This window comes from Chlamydomonas reinhardtii, chromosome 5, assembly GCF_000002595.2.
Source record: "Chlamydomonas reinhardtii strain CC-503 cw92 mt+ chromosome 5, whole genome shotgun sequence".
NCBI lineage: Eukaryota > Viridiplantae > Chlorophyta > Chlorophyceae > Chlamydomonadales > Chlamydomonadaceae > Chlamydomonas > Chlamydomonas reinhardtii.
Genome location: NC_057008.1, coordinates 144729 through 156495, shown reverse-complemented (window position 1 = coordinate 156495; position 11767 = coordinate 144729). Strand labels below are relative to the sequence as shown.

The 11767-nt window shown below is 55.0% G+C and overlaps 4 protein-coding genes across 5 annotated transcripts; all 4 read right to left on the bottom strand.

Moving 5' to 3' along the window:
• Positions 1-289: 289 nt before the first annotated feature.
• CHLRE_05g233802v5 (uncharacterized protein) lies at positions 290-2850 on the bottom strand. Its single transcript, XM_043062190.1, has 2 exons — positions 1993-2850; positions 290-1845 (listed from the first exon to the last, which is right to left on the bottom strand). Exons 1-2 carry the CDS (start codon positions 2049-2051, stop codon positions 1680-1682), a joined length of 225 nt encoding a protein of 74 aa, XP_042924518.1. The 5' UTR covers positions 2052-2850; the 3' UTR covers positions 290-1679.
• CHLRE_05g233702v5 (uncharacterized protein) lies at positions 2486-5010 on the bottom strand. Of its 2 annotated transcripts, none has more exons than XM_043062186.1 (2): positions 4504-5010; positions 2486-4385 (listed from the first exon to the last, which is right to left on the bottom strand). In XM_043062186.1, the coding sequence occupies exon 2, from the start codon at positions 4349-4351 to the stop codon at positions 4121-4123; it is 231 nt and encodes a 76-aa protein (XP_042924520.1). In that variant the 5' UTR covers positions 4352-4385; positions 4504-5010; the 3' UTR covers positions 2486-4120. The 2 variants fall into 2 exon arrangements, with proteins under 2 accessions (XP_042924520.1, XP_042924519.1); XM_043062185.1 differs by having other exon boundaries at positions 3009-4385.
• A 1718-nt stretch (positions 5011-6728) lies between these two features.
• Positions 6729-9220, bottom strand: CHLRE_05g233602v5 (uncharacterized protein). Its single transcript, XM_043062183.1, has 2 exons — positions 8722-9220; positions 6729-8602 (listed from the first exon to the last, which is right to left on the bottom strand). The coding sequence occupies exon 2, from the start codon at positions 8566-8568 to the stop codon at positions 8338-8340; it is 231 nt and encodes a 76-aa protein (XP_042924517.1). The 5' UTR covers positions 8569-8602; positions 8722-9220; the 3' UTR covers positions 6729-8337.
• Positions 9221-9408: 188 nt separating this feature from the next.
• CHLRE_05g233502v5 (uncharacterized protein) lies at positions 9409-11650 on the bottom strand. The gene is made up of 2 exons (XM_043062180.1): positions 10798-11650; positions 9409-10650 (listed from the first exon to the last, which is right to left on the bottom strand). The coding sequence occupies exons 1-2, from the start codon at positions 10854-10856 to the stop codon at positions 10485-10487; spliced, it is 225 nt and encodes a 74-aa protein (XP_042924516.1). The 5' UTR covers positions 10857-11650; the 3' UTR covers positions 9409-10484.
• Positions 11651-11767: the final 117 nt, after the last annotated feature.

The window sequence follows — 11767 nt, the reverse complement described above, 5'->3', positions numbered from 1 at the left end:
ACATAGGTAATTATTTAAATAATAGCCGGGCCAACCCCCTGTGAAATTGGGAGGGCGCGCGCGGATTTCCCCCCGGGTGCCCGCACTTGGGCCCCGCACCCTGCGGAACCAACCCCCCCCCCCCCCCAGCACCAAAACCCGTCATACATACCGTCCCCCACCGTGAGATACAGACTCCACTATAAGTAAAATGTGTGATCTGGGTGCCGGTGCTGGGGGGTCGGGGCTGTGCATCGGACGTCGGACGGTTGGCCGTCGCGAAGTAAGTTCAAGTTCGCCCTTGCGGCGAAACCGTTCAGCCTTACACGTTTTGCAAATATAATAATAACAGAGTCTCAGCCTCATAGGTCTCACGTTGTGGGGCAGCCAGCACGGCACTAATAAGGACAGGTGCACGCGCTCGCAGCTTACACGCCTACGGGCCTCCTGTCAGGTACATAAGTGCTGAGATTGAAGCAATCTACGTATCTGATAGTTATGTTGGACCAGCGCCAGCCTGTGCGATGGAATCGGCCAAAGAAACGTCTTTCTTGAGGCATCGGACACCATTCTATGCGTTAGAGTGCGCGAAATATGGTTTAGCCTCAGTTACTTTCGCGATCGAGGTTCCCTGACTCGAGTCGGGTATCGGAACTTTGTCGCTGGGGCCTCTTCTACCTTGTGTACAATAGCTTCGGGTAATGGATGGCTTAAATAATGGCTGCGCGCAGTCGGCGGGGGCCGGGAACGTGTGTTTACCAACTTGACAGGGGCCCCCCCCTTTCTGAAACGTATAGGTGCGCCGCGCCCCCTGCGGGGGCCGGGGCACGCTAACTAGGCAGATAGGAGGCACGCCGGTCTTGACACACCAACCTGTTATGGCTGATTCCGCTTGCACTCCCAAAGCCCATCACTCACATATGGTGCAGACTGAATGCCGTCAGCATGGCTGCACATTACTTGACAGCCTGCATGATACCTGACCCTCACCCATGAGAGAAGAGGCAAGCCGGGCACACTTGCCCTGATGTGCAGAGTTGCATTGGGCACTGCAGGGGCTAGCACCATGGCGCTTAGCTTGTGTTGCTAACAGGTCAGGCAACATGTGCATATATGCATGTGAAACGGTTCTGCACAGGGTTGAGCGAGGCAGGCATGTTGGATTCTGGGTTGGGCAGCTCAGCCCCCAGTGTGGGGACAAGGGGAATGAGCAGCATGTGCATGCACAGCGTGCATGTGCAATCTGTCAGCCTGCACCATAGCACAATGCAGTATTCATTATAACTTGGGCGAATGAGAAGCCTCAGTGGTGCAAGTATCCAGGGCCATGAAAGTCACATGCCGTATCCAGGGAGACGGTGAGGAAGCAGTGGGACATGCAAAGTCATTGCTATGTGCCCAAATCTCATCACGGTCACCCACAAGGGGTTCAAACAATCATTCTAGTTACTATTAGCTGACTTATACTGTGCAAATGATTTCTGACATGTCAAACTTTTCAAACCCTGCAAAACCCCTTAAACCCCCCTTTAGCCACCCTGCTACCAGGGGCCACGTGAGTGAGTGCAGCAGTCCAGCCACGCAGCCGTTTGGCCTGGCTATCAATTGTATACATATAGCAACTGCCGTTGTATGGTTGGCACAAGCTGGAGCTCGCTGGGGTGAAGTGGTTGTCAACTTGGTGCCACCGCAGGCCTGCACTAGCGGACCGCCATGCGATCCATGGAGCGTGCCCCTAAGGGAGTCAAGTGACAGGGGACGCAATGTACAGTGTTAAAATGCCGAGCACGAGAGGAGTCGGGGTCGGGGTCGGGGTCCGGGTCGGGGTCGGGGTCGGGGCCCAGCACCTCATCGGGGAATTGGAGTCTGGGGAAATGGGATCCAAGGGACGCAAACTCGCTCATTTTCGCCCACGCAGCTTCTAAATACATACGTAATTATTTAAATAATAGCCGGGCCAACGCCCTGTGAAATTGCGAGGGCGCGCGCGGACTTCCCCCCGCGTGCCCGCACCTCGGCCCCGCACCCTGCCGAACCAACCCCCCCCCCCAGCACCAAAACCCGTCATACATACCGTCCGAGTCAGTATTCCGGTATGGAGTCCGCGGTACTGACGGAAGCGTTGTAGCGACTCTCTGGGTTCGGATCCCATTGTTGCAACGTGGAAACTTCACGATGGCCGAATTCGGAGAGTTGGTAGGCCGATAGGTCCAGAACTTCGGTTCCTATGGACTGAGTGAAGGTGGATGCGTGGGGTGCCTCTTGCCAAGGTCCCACAGAGATACGGTAGGGTTAGCCTCGATGGGACTCTTCCTTAAGGCACGCGGGACCTTGGTCCGTGCGTAGGTATTATTATTATTATTATTACCGTCCCCCACCGTGAGATACAGACTCCACTATAAGTAAAATGTGTGATCTGGGTGCCGGTGCTGGGGGGTCGGGGCTGTGCATCGGACGTCGGACGGTTGGGCGTCGCGAAGTAAGTTCAAGTTCGCCCTTGCGGCGAAACCGTTCAGCCTTACACGTTTTGCAAATATAATAATAACAGAGTCTCAGCCTCATAGGTCTCACGTTGTGGGGCAGCCAGCACGGCACTAATAAGGACAGGTGCACGCGCTCGCAGCTTACACGCCTACGGGCCTCCTGTCAGGTACATAAGTGCTGAGATTGAAGCAATCTACGTATCTGATAGTTATGTTGGACCAGCGCCAGCCTGTGCGATGGAATCGGCCAAAGAAACGTCTTTCTTGAGGCATCGGACACCATTCTATGCGTTAGAGTGCGCGAAATATGGTTTAGCCTCAGTTACTTTCGCGATCGAGGTTCCCTGACTCGAGTCGGGTATCGGAACTTTGTCGCTGGGGCCTCTTCTACCTTGTGTACAATAGCTTCGGGTAATGGATGGCTTAAATAATGGCTGCGCGCAGTCGGCGGGGGCCGGGAACGTGTGTTTACCAACTTGACAGGGGCCCCCCCTTTCTGAAACGTATAGGTGCGCCGCGCCCCCTGCGGGGGCCGGGGCACGCTAACTAGGCAGATAGGAGGCACGCCGGTCTTGACACACCAACCTGTTATGGCTGATTCCGCTTGCACTCCCAAAGCCCATCACTCACATATGGTGCAGACTGAATGCCGTCAGCATGGCTGCACATTACTTGACAGCCTGCATGATACCTGACCCTCACCCATGAGAGAAGAGGCAAGCCGGGCACACTTGCCCTGATGTGCAGAGTTGCATTGGGCACTGCAGGGGCTAGCACCATGGCGCTTAGCTTGTGTTGCTAACAGGTCAGGCAACATGTGCATATATGCATGTGAAACGGTTCTGCACAGGGTTGAGCGAGGCAGGCATGTTGGATTCTGGGTTGGGCAGCTCAGCCCCCAGTGTGGGGACAAGGGGAATGAGCAGCATGTGCATGCACAGCGTGCATGTGCAATCTGTCAGCCTGCACCATAGCACAATGAATAATAATAATAATAATACCTACGCACGGACCAAGGTCCCGCGTGCCTTAAGGAAGAGTCCCATCGAGGCTAACCCTACCGTATCTCTGTGGGACCTTGGCAAGAGGCACCCCACGCATCCACCTTCACTCAGTCCATAGGAACCGAAGTTCTGGACCTATCGGCCTACCAACTCTCCGAATTCGGCCATCGTGAAGTTTCCACGTTGCAACAATGGGATCCGAACCCAGAGAGATAGCACAATGCAGTATTCATTATAACTTGGGCGAATGAGAAGCCTCAGTGGTGCAAGTATCCAGGGCCATGAAAGTCACATGCCGTATCCAGGGAGACGGTGAGGAAGCAGTGGGACATGCAAAGTCATTGCTATGTGCCCAAATCTCATCACGGTCACCCACAAGGGGTTCAAACAATCATTCTAGTTACTATTAGCTGACTTATACTGTGCAAATGATTTCTGACATGTCAAACTTTTCAAACCCTGCAAAACCCCTTAAACCCCCCTTTAGCCACCCTGCTACCAGGGGCCACGTGAGTGAGTGCAGCAGTCCAGCCACGCAGCCGTTTGGCCTGGCTATCAATTGTATACATATAGCAACTGCCGTTGTATGGTTGGCGCAAGCTGGAGCTCGCTGGGGTGAAGTGGTTGTCAACTTGGTGCCACCGCAGGCCTGCACTAGCGGACCGCCATGCGATCCATGGAGCGTGCCCCTAAGGGAGTCAAGTGACAGGGGACGCAATGTACAGTGTTAAAATGCCGAGCACGAGAGGAGTCGGGGTCGGGGTCGGGGTCCGGGTCGGGGTCGGGGTCGGGGCCCAGCACCTCATCGGGGAATTGGAGTCTGGGGAAATGGGATCCAAGGGACGCAAACTCGCTCATTTTCGCCCACGCAGCTTCTAAATACATACGTAATTATTTAAATAATAGCCGGGCCAACGCCCTGTGAAATTGCGAGGGCGCGCGCGGACTTCCCCCCGCGTGCCCGCACCTCGGCCCCGCACCCTGCCGAACCAACCCCCCCCCCAGCACCAAAACCCGTCATACATACCGTCCCCCACCGTGAGATACAGACTCCACTATAAGTAAAATGTGTGATCTGGGTGCCGGTGCTGGGGGGTCGGGGCTGTGCATCGGACGTCGGACGGTTGGGCGTCGCGAAGTAAGTTCAAGTTCGCCCTTGCGGCGAAACCGTTCAGCCTTACACGTTTTGCAAATATAATAATAACAGAGTCTCAGCCTCATAGGTCTCACGTTGTGGGGCAGCCAGCACGGCACTAATAAGGACAGGTGCACGCGCTCGCAGCTTACACGCCTACGGGCCTCCTGTCAGGTACATAAGTGCTGAGATTGAAGCAATCTACGTATATCTGATAGTTATGTTGGACCAGCGCCAGCCTGTGCGATGGAATCGGCCAAAGAAACGTCTTTCTTGAGGCATCGGACACCATTCTATGCGTTAGAGTGCGCGAAATATGGTTTAGCCTCAGTTACTTTCGCGATCGAGGTTCCCTGACTCGAGTCGGGTATCGGAACTTTGTCGCTGGGGCCTCTTCTACCTTGTGTACAATAGCTTCGGGTAATGGATGGCTTAAATAATGGCTGCGCGCAGTCGGCGGGGGCCGGGAACGTGTGTTTACCAACTTGACAGGGGCCCCCCCTTTCTGAAACGTATAGGTGCGCCGCGCCCCCTGCGGGGGCCGGGGCACGCTAACTAGGCAGATAGGAGGCACGCCGGTCTTGACACACCAACCTGTTATGGCTGATTCCGCTTGCACTCCCAAAGCCCATCACTCACATATGGTGCAGACTGAATGCCGTCAGCATGGCTGCACATTACTTGACAGCCTGCATGATACCTGACCCTCACCCATGAGAGAAGAGGCAAGCCGGGCACACTTGCCCTGATGTGCAGAGTTGCATTGGGCACTGCAGGGGCTAGCACCATGGCGCTTAGCTTGTGTTGCTAACAGGTCAGGCAACATGTGCATATATGCATGTGAAACGGTTCTGCACAGGGTTGAGCGAGGCAGGCATGTTGGATTCTGGGTTGGGCAGCTCAGCCCCCAGTGTGGGGACAAGGGGAATGAGCAGCATGTGCATGCACAGCGTGCATGTGCAATCTGTCAGCCTGCACCATAGCACAATGCAGTATTCATTATAACTTGGGCGAATGAGAAGCCTCAGTGGTGCAAGTATCCAGGGCCATGAAAGTCACATGCCGTATCCAGGGAGACGGTGAGGAAGCAGTGGGACATGCAAAGTCATTGCTATGTGCCCAAATCTCATCACGGTCACCCACAAGGGGTTCAAACAATCATTCTAGTTACTATTAGCTGACTTATACTGTGCAAATGATTTCTGACATGTCAAACTTTTCAAACCCTGCAAAACCCCTTAAACCCCCCTTTAGCCACCCTGCTACCAGGGGCCACGTGAGTGAGTGCAGCAGTCCAGCCACGCAGCCGTTTGGCCTGGCTATCAATTGTATACATATAGCAACTGCCGTTGTATGGTTGGCGCAAGCTGGAGCTCGCTGGGGTGAAGTGGTTGTCAACTTGGTGCCACCGCAGGCCTGCACTAGCGGACCGCCATGCGATCCATGGAGCGTGCCCCTAAGGGAGTCAAGTGACAGGGGACGCAATGTACAGTGTTAAAATGCCGAGCACGAGAGGAGTCGGGGTCGGGGTCGGGGTCCGGGTCGGGGTCGGGGTCGGGGCCCAGCACCTCATCGGGGAATTGGAGTCTGGGGAAATGGGATCCAAGGGACGCAAACTCGCTCATTTTCGCCCACGCAGCTTCTAAATACATACGTAATTATTTAAATAATAGCCGGGCCAACGCCCTGTGAAATTGCGAGGGCGCGCGCGGACTTCCCCCCGCGTGCCCGCACCTCGGCCCCGCACCCTGCCGAACCAACCCCCCCCCCCAGCACCAAAACCCGTCATACATACCGTCCCCCACCGTGAGATACAGACTCCACTATAAGTAAAATGTGTGATCTGGGTGCCGGTGCTGGGGGGTCGGGGCTGTGCATCGGACGTCGGACGGTTGGGCGTCGCGAAGTAAGTTCAAGTTCGCCCTTGCGGCGAAACCGTTCAGCCTTACACGTTTTGCAAATATAATAATAACAGAGTCTCAGCCTCATAGGTCTCACGTTGTGGGGCAGCCAGCACGGCACTAATAAGGACAGGTGCACGCGCTCGCAGCTTACACGCCTACGGGCCTCCTGTCAGGTACATAAGTGCTGAGATTGAAGCAATCTACGTATCTGATAATAATAATAATACCTACGCACGGACCAAGGTCCCGCGTGCCTTAAGGAAGAGTCCCATCGAGGCTAACCCTACCGTATCTCTGTGGGACCTTGGCAAGAGGCACCCCACGCATCCACCTTCACTCAGTCCATAGGAACCGAAGTTCTGGACCTATCGGCCTACCAACTCTCCGAATTCGGCCATCGTGAAGTTTCCACGTTGCAACAATGGGATCCGAACCCAGAGAGTCTCTACAACGCTTCCGTCAGTACCGCGGACTCCATACCGGAATACTGACTCGGTTCCCCGGGCAGGATCCGAACCTGCATCTATACTTGTCAGCCTCAACCCGGCCGAATCCGCGATTCGAACCTGGGTCTGCCATGTGACAGCGGCATGCTCTACCAATTGAGCTACCGGGGAGGTATCTGATAGTTATGTTGGACCAGCGCCAGCCTGTGCGATGGAATCGGCCAAAGAAACGTCTTTCTTGAGGCATCGGACACCATTCTATGCGTTAGAGTGCGCGAAATATGGTTTAGCCTCAGTTACTTTCGCGATCGAGGTTCCCTGACTCGAGTCGGGTATCGGAACTTTGTCGCTGGGGCTTCTTCTACCTTGTGTACAATAGCTTCGGGTAATGGATGGCTTAAATAATGGCTGCGCGCAGTCGGCGGGGGCCGGGAACGTGTGTTTACCAACTTGACAGGGGCCCCCCCTTTCTGAAACGTATAGGTGCGCCGCGCCCCCTGCGGGGGCCGGGGCACGCTAACTAGGCAGATAGGAGGCACGCCGGTCTTGACACACCAACCTGTTATGGCTGATTCCGCTTGCACTCCCAAAGCCCATCACTCACATATGGTGCAGACTGAATGCCGTCAGCATGGCTGCACATTACTTGACAGCCTGCATGATACCTGACCCTCACCCATGAGAGAAGAGGCAAGCCGGGCACACTTGCCCTGATGTGCAGAGTTGCATTGGGCACTGCAGGGGCTAGCACCATGGCGCTTAGCTTGTGTTGCTAACAGGTCAGGCAACATGTGCATATATGCATGTGAAACGGTTCTGCACAGGGTTGAGCGAGGCAGGCATGTTGGATTCTGGGTTGGGCAGCTCAGCCCCCAGTGTGGGGACAAGGGGAATGAGCAGCATGTGCATGCACAGCGTGCATGTGCAATCTGTCAGCCTGCACCATAGCACAATGCAGTATTCATTATAACTTGGGCGAATGAGAAGCCTCAGTGGTGCAAGTATCCAGGGCCATGAAAGTCACATGCCGTATCCAGGGAGACGGTGAGGAAGCAGTGGGACATGCAAAGTCATTGCTATGTGCCCAAATCTCATCACGGTCACCCACAAGGGGTTCAAACAATCATTCTAGTTACTATTAGCTGACTTATACTGTGCAAATGATTTCTGACATGTCAAACTTTTCAAACCCTGCAAAACCCCTTAAACCCCCCTTTAGCCACCCTGCTACCAGGGGCCACGTGAGTGAGTGCAGCAGTCCAGCCACGCAGCCGTTTGGCCTGGCTATCAATTGTATACATATAGCAACTGCCGTTGTATGGTTGGCGCAAGCTGGAGCTCGCTGGGGTGAAGTGGTTGTCAACTTGGTGCCACCGCAGGCCTGCACTAGCGGACCGCCATGCGATCCATGGAGCGTGCCCCTAAGGGAGTCAAGTGACAGGGGACGCAATGTACAGTGTTAAAATGCCGAGCACGAGAGGAGTCGGGGTCGGGGTCGGGGTCCGGGTCGGGGTCGGGGTCGGGGCCCAGCACCTCATCGGGGAATTGGAGTCTGGGGAAATGGGATCCAAGGGACGCAAACTCGCTCATTTTCGCCCACGCAGCTTCTAAATACATACGTAATTATTTAAATAATAGCCGGGCCAACGCCCTGTGAAATTGCGAGGGCGCGCGCGGACTTCCCCCCGCGTGCCCGCACCTCGGCCCCGCACCCTGCCGAACCAACCCCCCCCCCCAGCACCAAAACCCGTCATACATACCGTCCCCCACCGTGAGATACAGACTCCACTATAAGTAAAATGTGTGATCTGGGTGCCGGTGCTGGGGGGTCGGGGCTGTGCATCGGACGTCGGACGGTTGGGCGTCGCGAAGTAAGTTCAAGTTCGCCCTTGCGGCGAAACCGTTCAGCCTTACACGTTTTGCAAATATAATAATAACAGAGTCTCAGCCTCATAGGTCTCACGTTGTGGGGCAGCCAGCACGGCACTAATAAGGACAGGTGCACGCGCTCGCAGCTTACACGCCTACGGGCCTCCTGTCAGGTACATAAGTGCTGAGATTGAAGCAATCTACGTATCTGATAGTTATGTTGGACCAGCGCCAGCCTGTGCGATGGAATCGGCCAAAGAAACGTCTTTCTTGAGGCATCGGACACCATTCTATGCGTTAGAGTGCGCGAAATATGGTTTAGCCTCAGTTACTTTCGCGATCGAGGTTCCCTGACTCGAGTCGGGTATCGGAACTTTGTCGCTGGGGCCTCTTCTACCTTGTGTACAATAGCTTCGGGTAATGGATGGCTTAAATAATGGCTGCGCGCAGTCGGCGGGGGCCGGGAACGTGTGTTTACCAACTTGACAGGGGCCCCCCCTTTCTGAAACGTATAGGTGCGCCGCGCCCCCTGCGGGGGCCGGGGCACGCTAACTAGGCAGATAGGAGGCACGCCGGTCTTGACACACCAACCTGTTATGGCTGATTCCGCTTGCACTCCCAAAGCCCATCACTCACATATGGTGCAGACTGAATGCCGTCAGCATGGCTGCACATTACTTGACAGCCTGCATGATACCTGACCCTCACCCATGAGAGAAGAGGCAAGCCGGGCACACTTGCCCTGATGTGCAGAGTTGCATTGGGCACTGCAGGGGCTAGCACCATGGCGCTTAGCTTGTGTTGCTAACAGGTCAGGCAACATGTGCATATATGCATGTGAAACGGTTCTGCACAGGGTTGAGCGAGGCAGGCATGTTGGATTCTGGGTTGGGCAGCTCAGCCCCCAGTGTGGGGACAAGGGGAATGAGCAGCATGTGCATGCACAGCGTGCATGTGCAATCTGTCAGCCTGCACCATAGCACAATGAATAATAATAATAATAATACCTACGCACGGACCAAGGTCCCGCGTGCCTTAAGGAAGAGTCCCATCGAGGCTAACCCTACCGTATCTCTGTGGGACCTTGGCAAGAGGCACCCCACGCATCCACCTTCACTCAGTCCATAGGAACCGAAGTTCTGGACCTATCGGCCTACCAACTCTCCGAATTCGGCCATCGTGAAGTTTCCACGTTGCAACAATGGGATCCGAACCCAGAGAGATAGCACAATGCAGTATTCATTATAACTTGGGCGAATGAGAAGCCTCAGTGGTGCAAGTATCCAGGGCCATGAAAGTCACATGCCGTATCCAGGGAGACGGTGAGGAAGCAGTGGGACATGCAAAGTCATTGCTATGTGCCCAAATCTCATCACGGTCACCCACAAGGGGTTCAAACAATCATTCTAGTTACTATTAGCTGACTTATACTGTGCAAATGATTTCTGACATGTCAAACTTTTCAAACCCTGCAAAACCCCTTAAACCCCCCTTTAGCCACCCTGCTACCAGGGGCCACGTGAGTGAGTGCAGCAGTCCAGCCACGCAGCCGTTTGGCCTGGCTATCAATTGTATACATATAGCAACTGCCGTTGTATGGTTGGCGCAAGCTGGAGCTCGCTGGGGTGAAGTGGTTGTCAACTTGGTGCCACCGCAGGCCTGCACTAGCGGACCGCCATGCGATCCATGGAGCGTGCCCCTAAGGGAGTCAAGTGACAGGGGACGCAATGTACAGTGTTAAAATGCCGAGCACGAGAGGAGTCGGGGTCGGGGTCGGGGTCCGGGTCGGGGTCGGGGTCGGGGCCCAGCACCTCATCGGGGAATTGGAGTCTGGGGAAATGGGATCCAAGGGACGCAAACTCGCTCATTTTCGCCCACGCAGCTTCTAAATACATACGTAATTATTTAAATAATAGCCGGGCCAACGCCCTGTGAAATTGCGAGGGCGCGCGCGGACTTCCCCCCGCGTGCCCGCACCTGGGCCCCGCACCCTGCCGAACCAACCCCCCCCCCCAGCACCAAAACCCGTCATACATACCGTCCGAGTCAGTATTCCGGTATGGAGTCCGCGGTACTGACGGAAGCGTTGTAGCGACTCTCTGGGTTCGGATCCCATTGTTGCAACGTGGAAACTTCACGATGGCCGAATTCGGAGAGTTGGTAGGCCGATAGGTCCAGAACTTCGGTTCCTATGGACTGAGTGAAGGTGGATGCGTGGGGTGCCTCTTGCCAAGGTCCCACAGAGATACGGTAGGGTTAGCCTCGATGGGACTCTTCCTTAAGGCACGCGGGACCTTGGTCCGTGCGTAGGTATTATTATTATTATTATTACCGTCCCCCACCGTGAGATACAGACTCCACTATAAGTAAAATGTGTGATCTGGGTGCCGGTGCTGGGGGGTCGGGGCTGTGCATCGGACGTTGGACGGTTGGGCGTCGCGAAGTAAGTTCAAGTTCGCCCTTGCGGCGAAACCGTTCAGCCTTACACGTTTTGCAAATATAATAATAACAGAGTCTCAGCCTCATAGGTCTCACGTTGTGGGGCAGCCAGCACGGCACTAATAAGGACAGGTGCACGCGCTCGCAGCTTACACGCCTACGGGCCTCCTGTCAGGTACATAAGTGCTGAGATTGAAGCAATCTACGTATCTGATAGTTATGTTGGACCAGCGCCAGCCTGTGCGATGGAATCGGCCAAAGAAACGTCTTTCTTGAGGCATCGGACACCATTCTATGCGTTAGAGTGCGCGAAATATGGTTTAGCCTCAGTTACTTTCGCGATCGAGGTTCCCTGACTCGAGTCGGGTATCGGAACTTTGTCGCTGGGGCCTCTTCTACCTTGTGTACAATAGCTTCGGGTAATGGATGGCTTAAATAATGGCTGCGCGCAGTCGGCGGGGGCCGGGAACGTGTGTTACCAACTTGACAGGGGCCCCCCCTTTCGAAA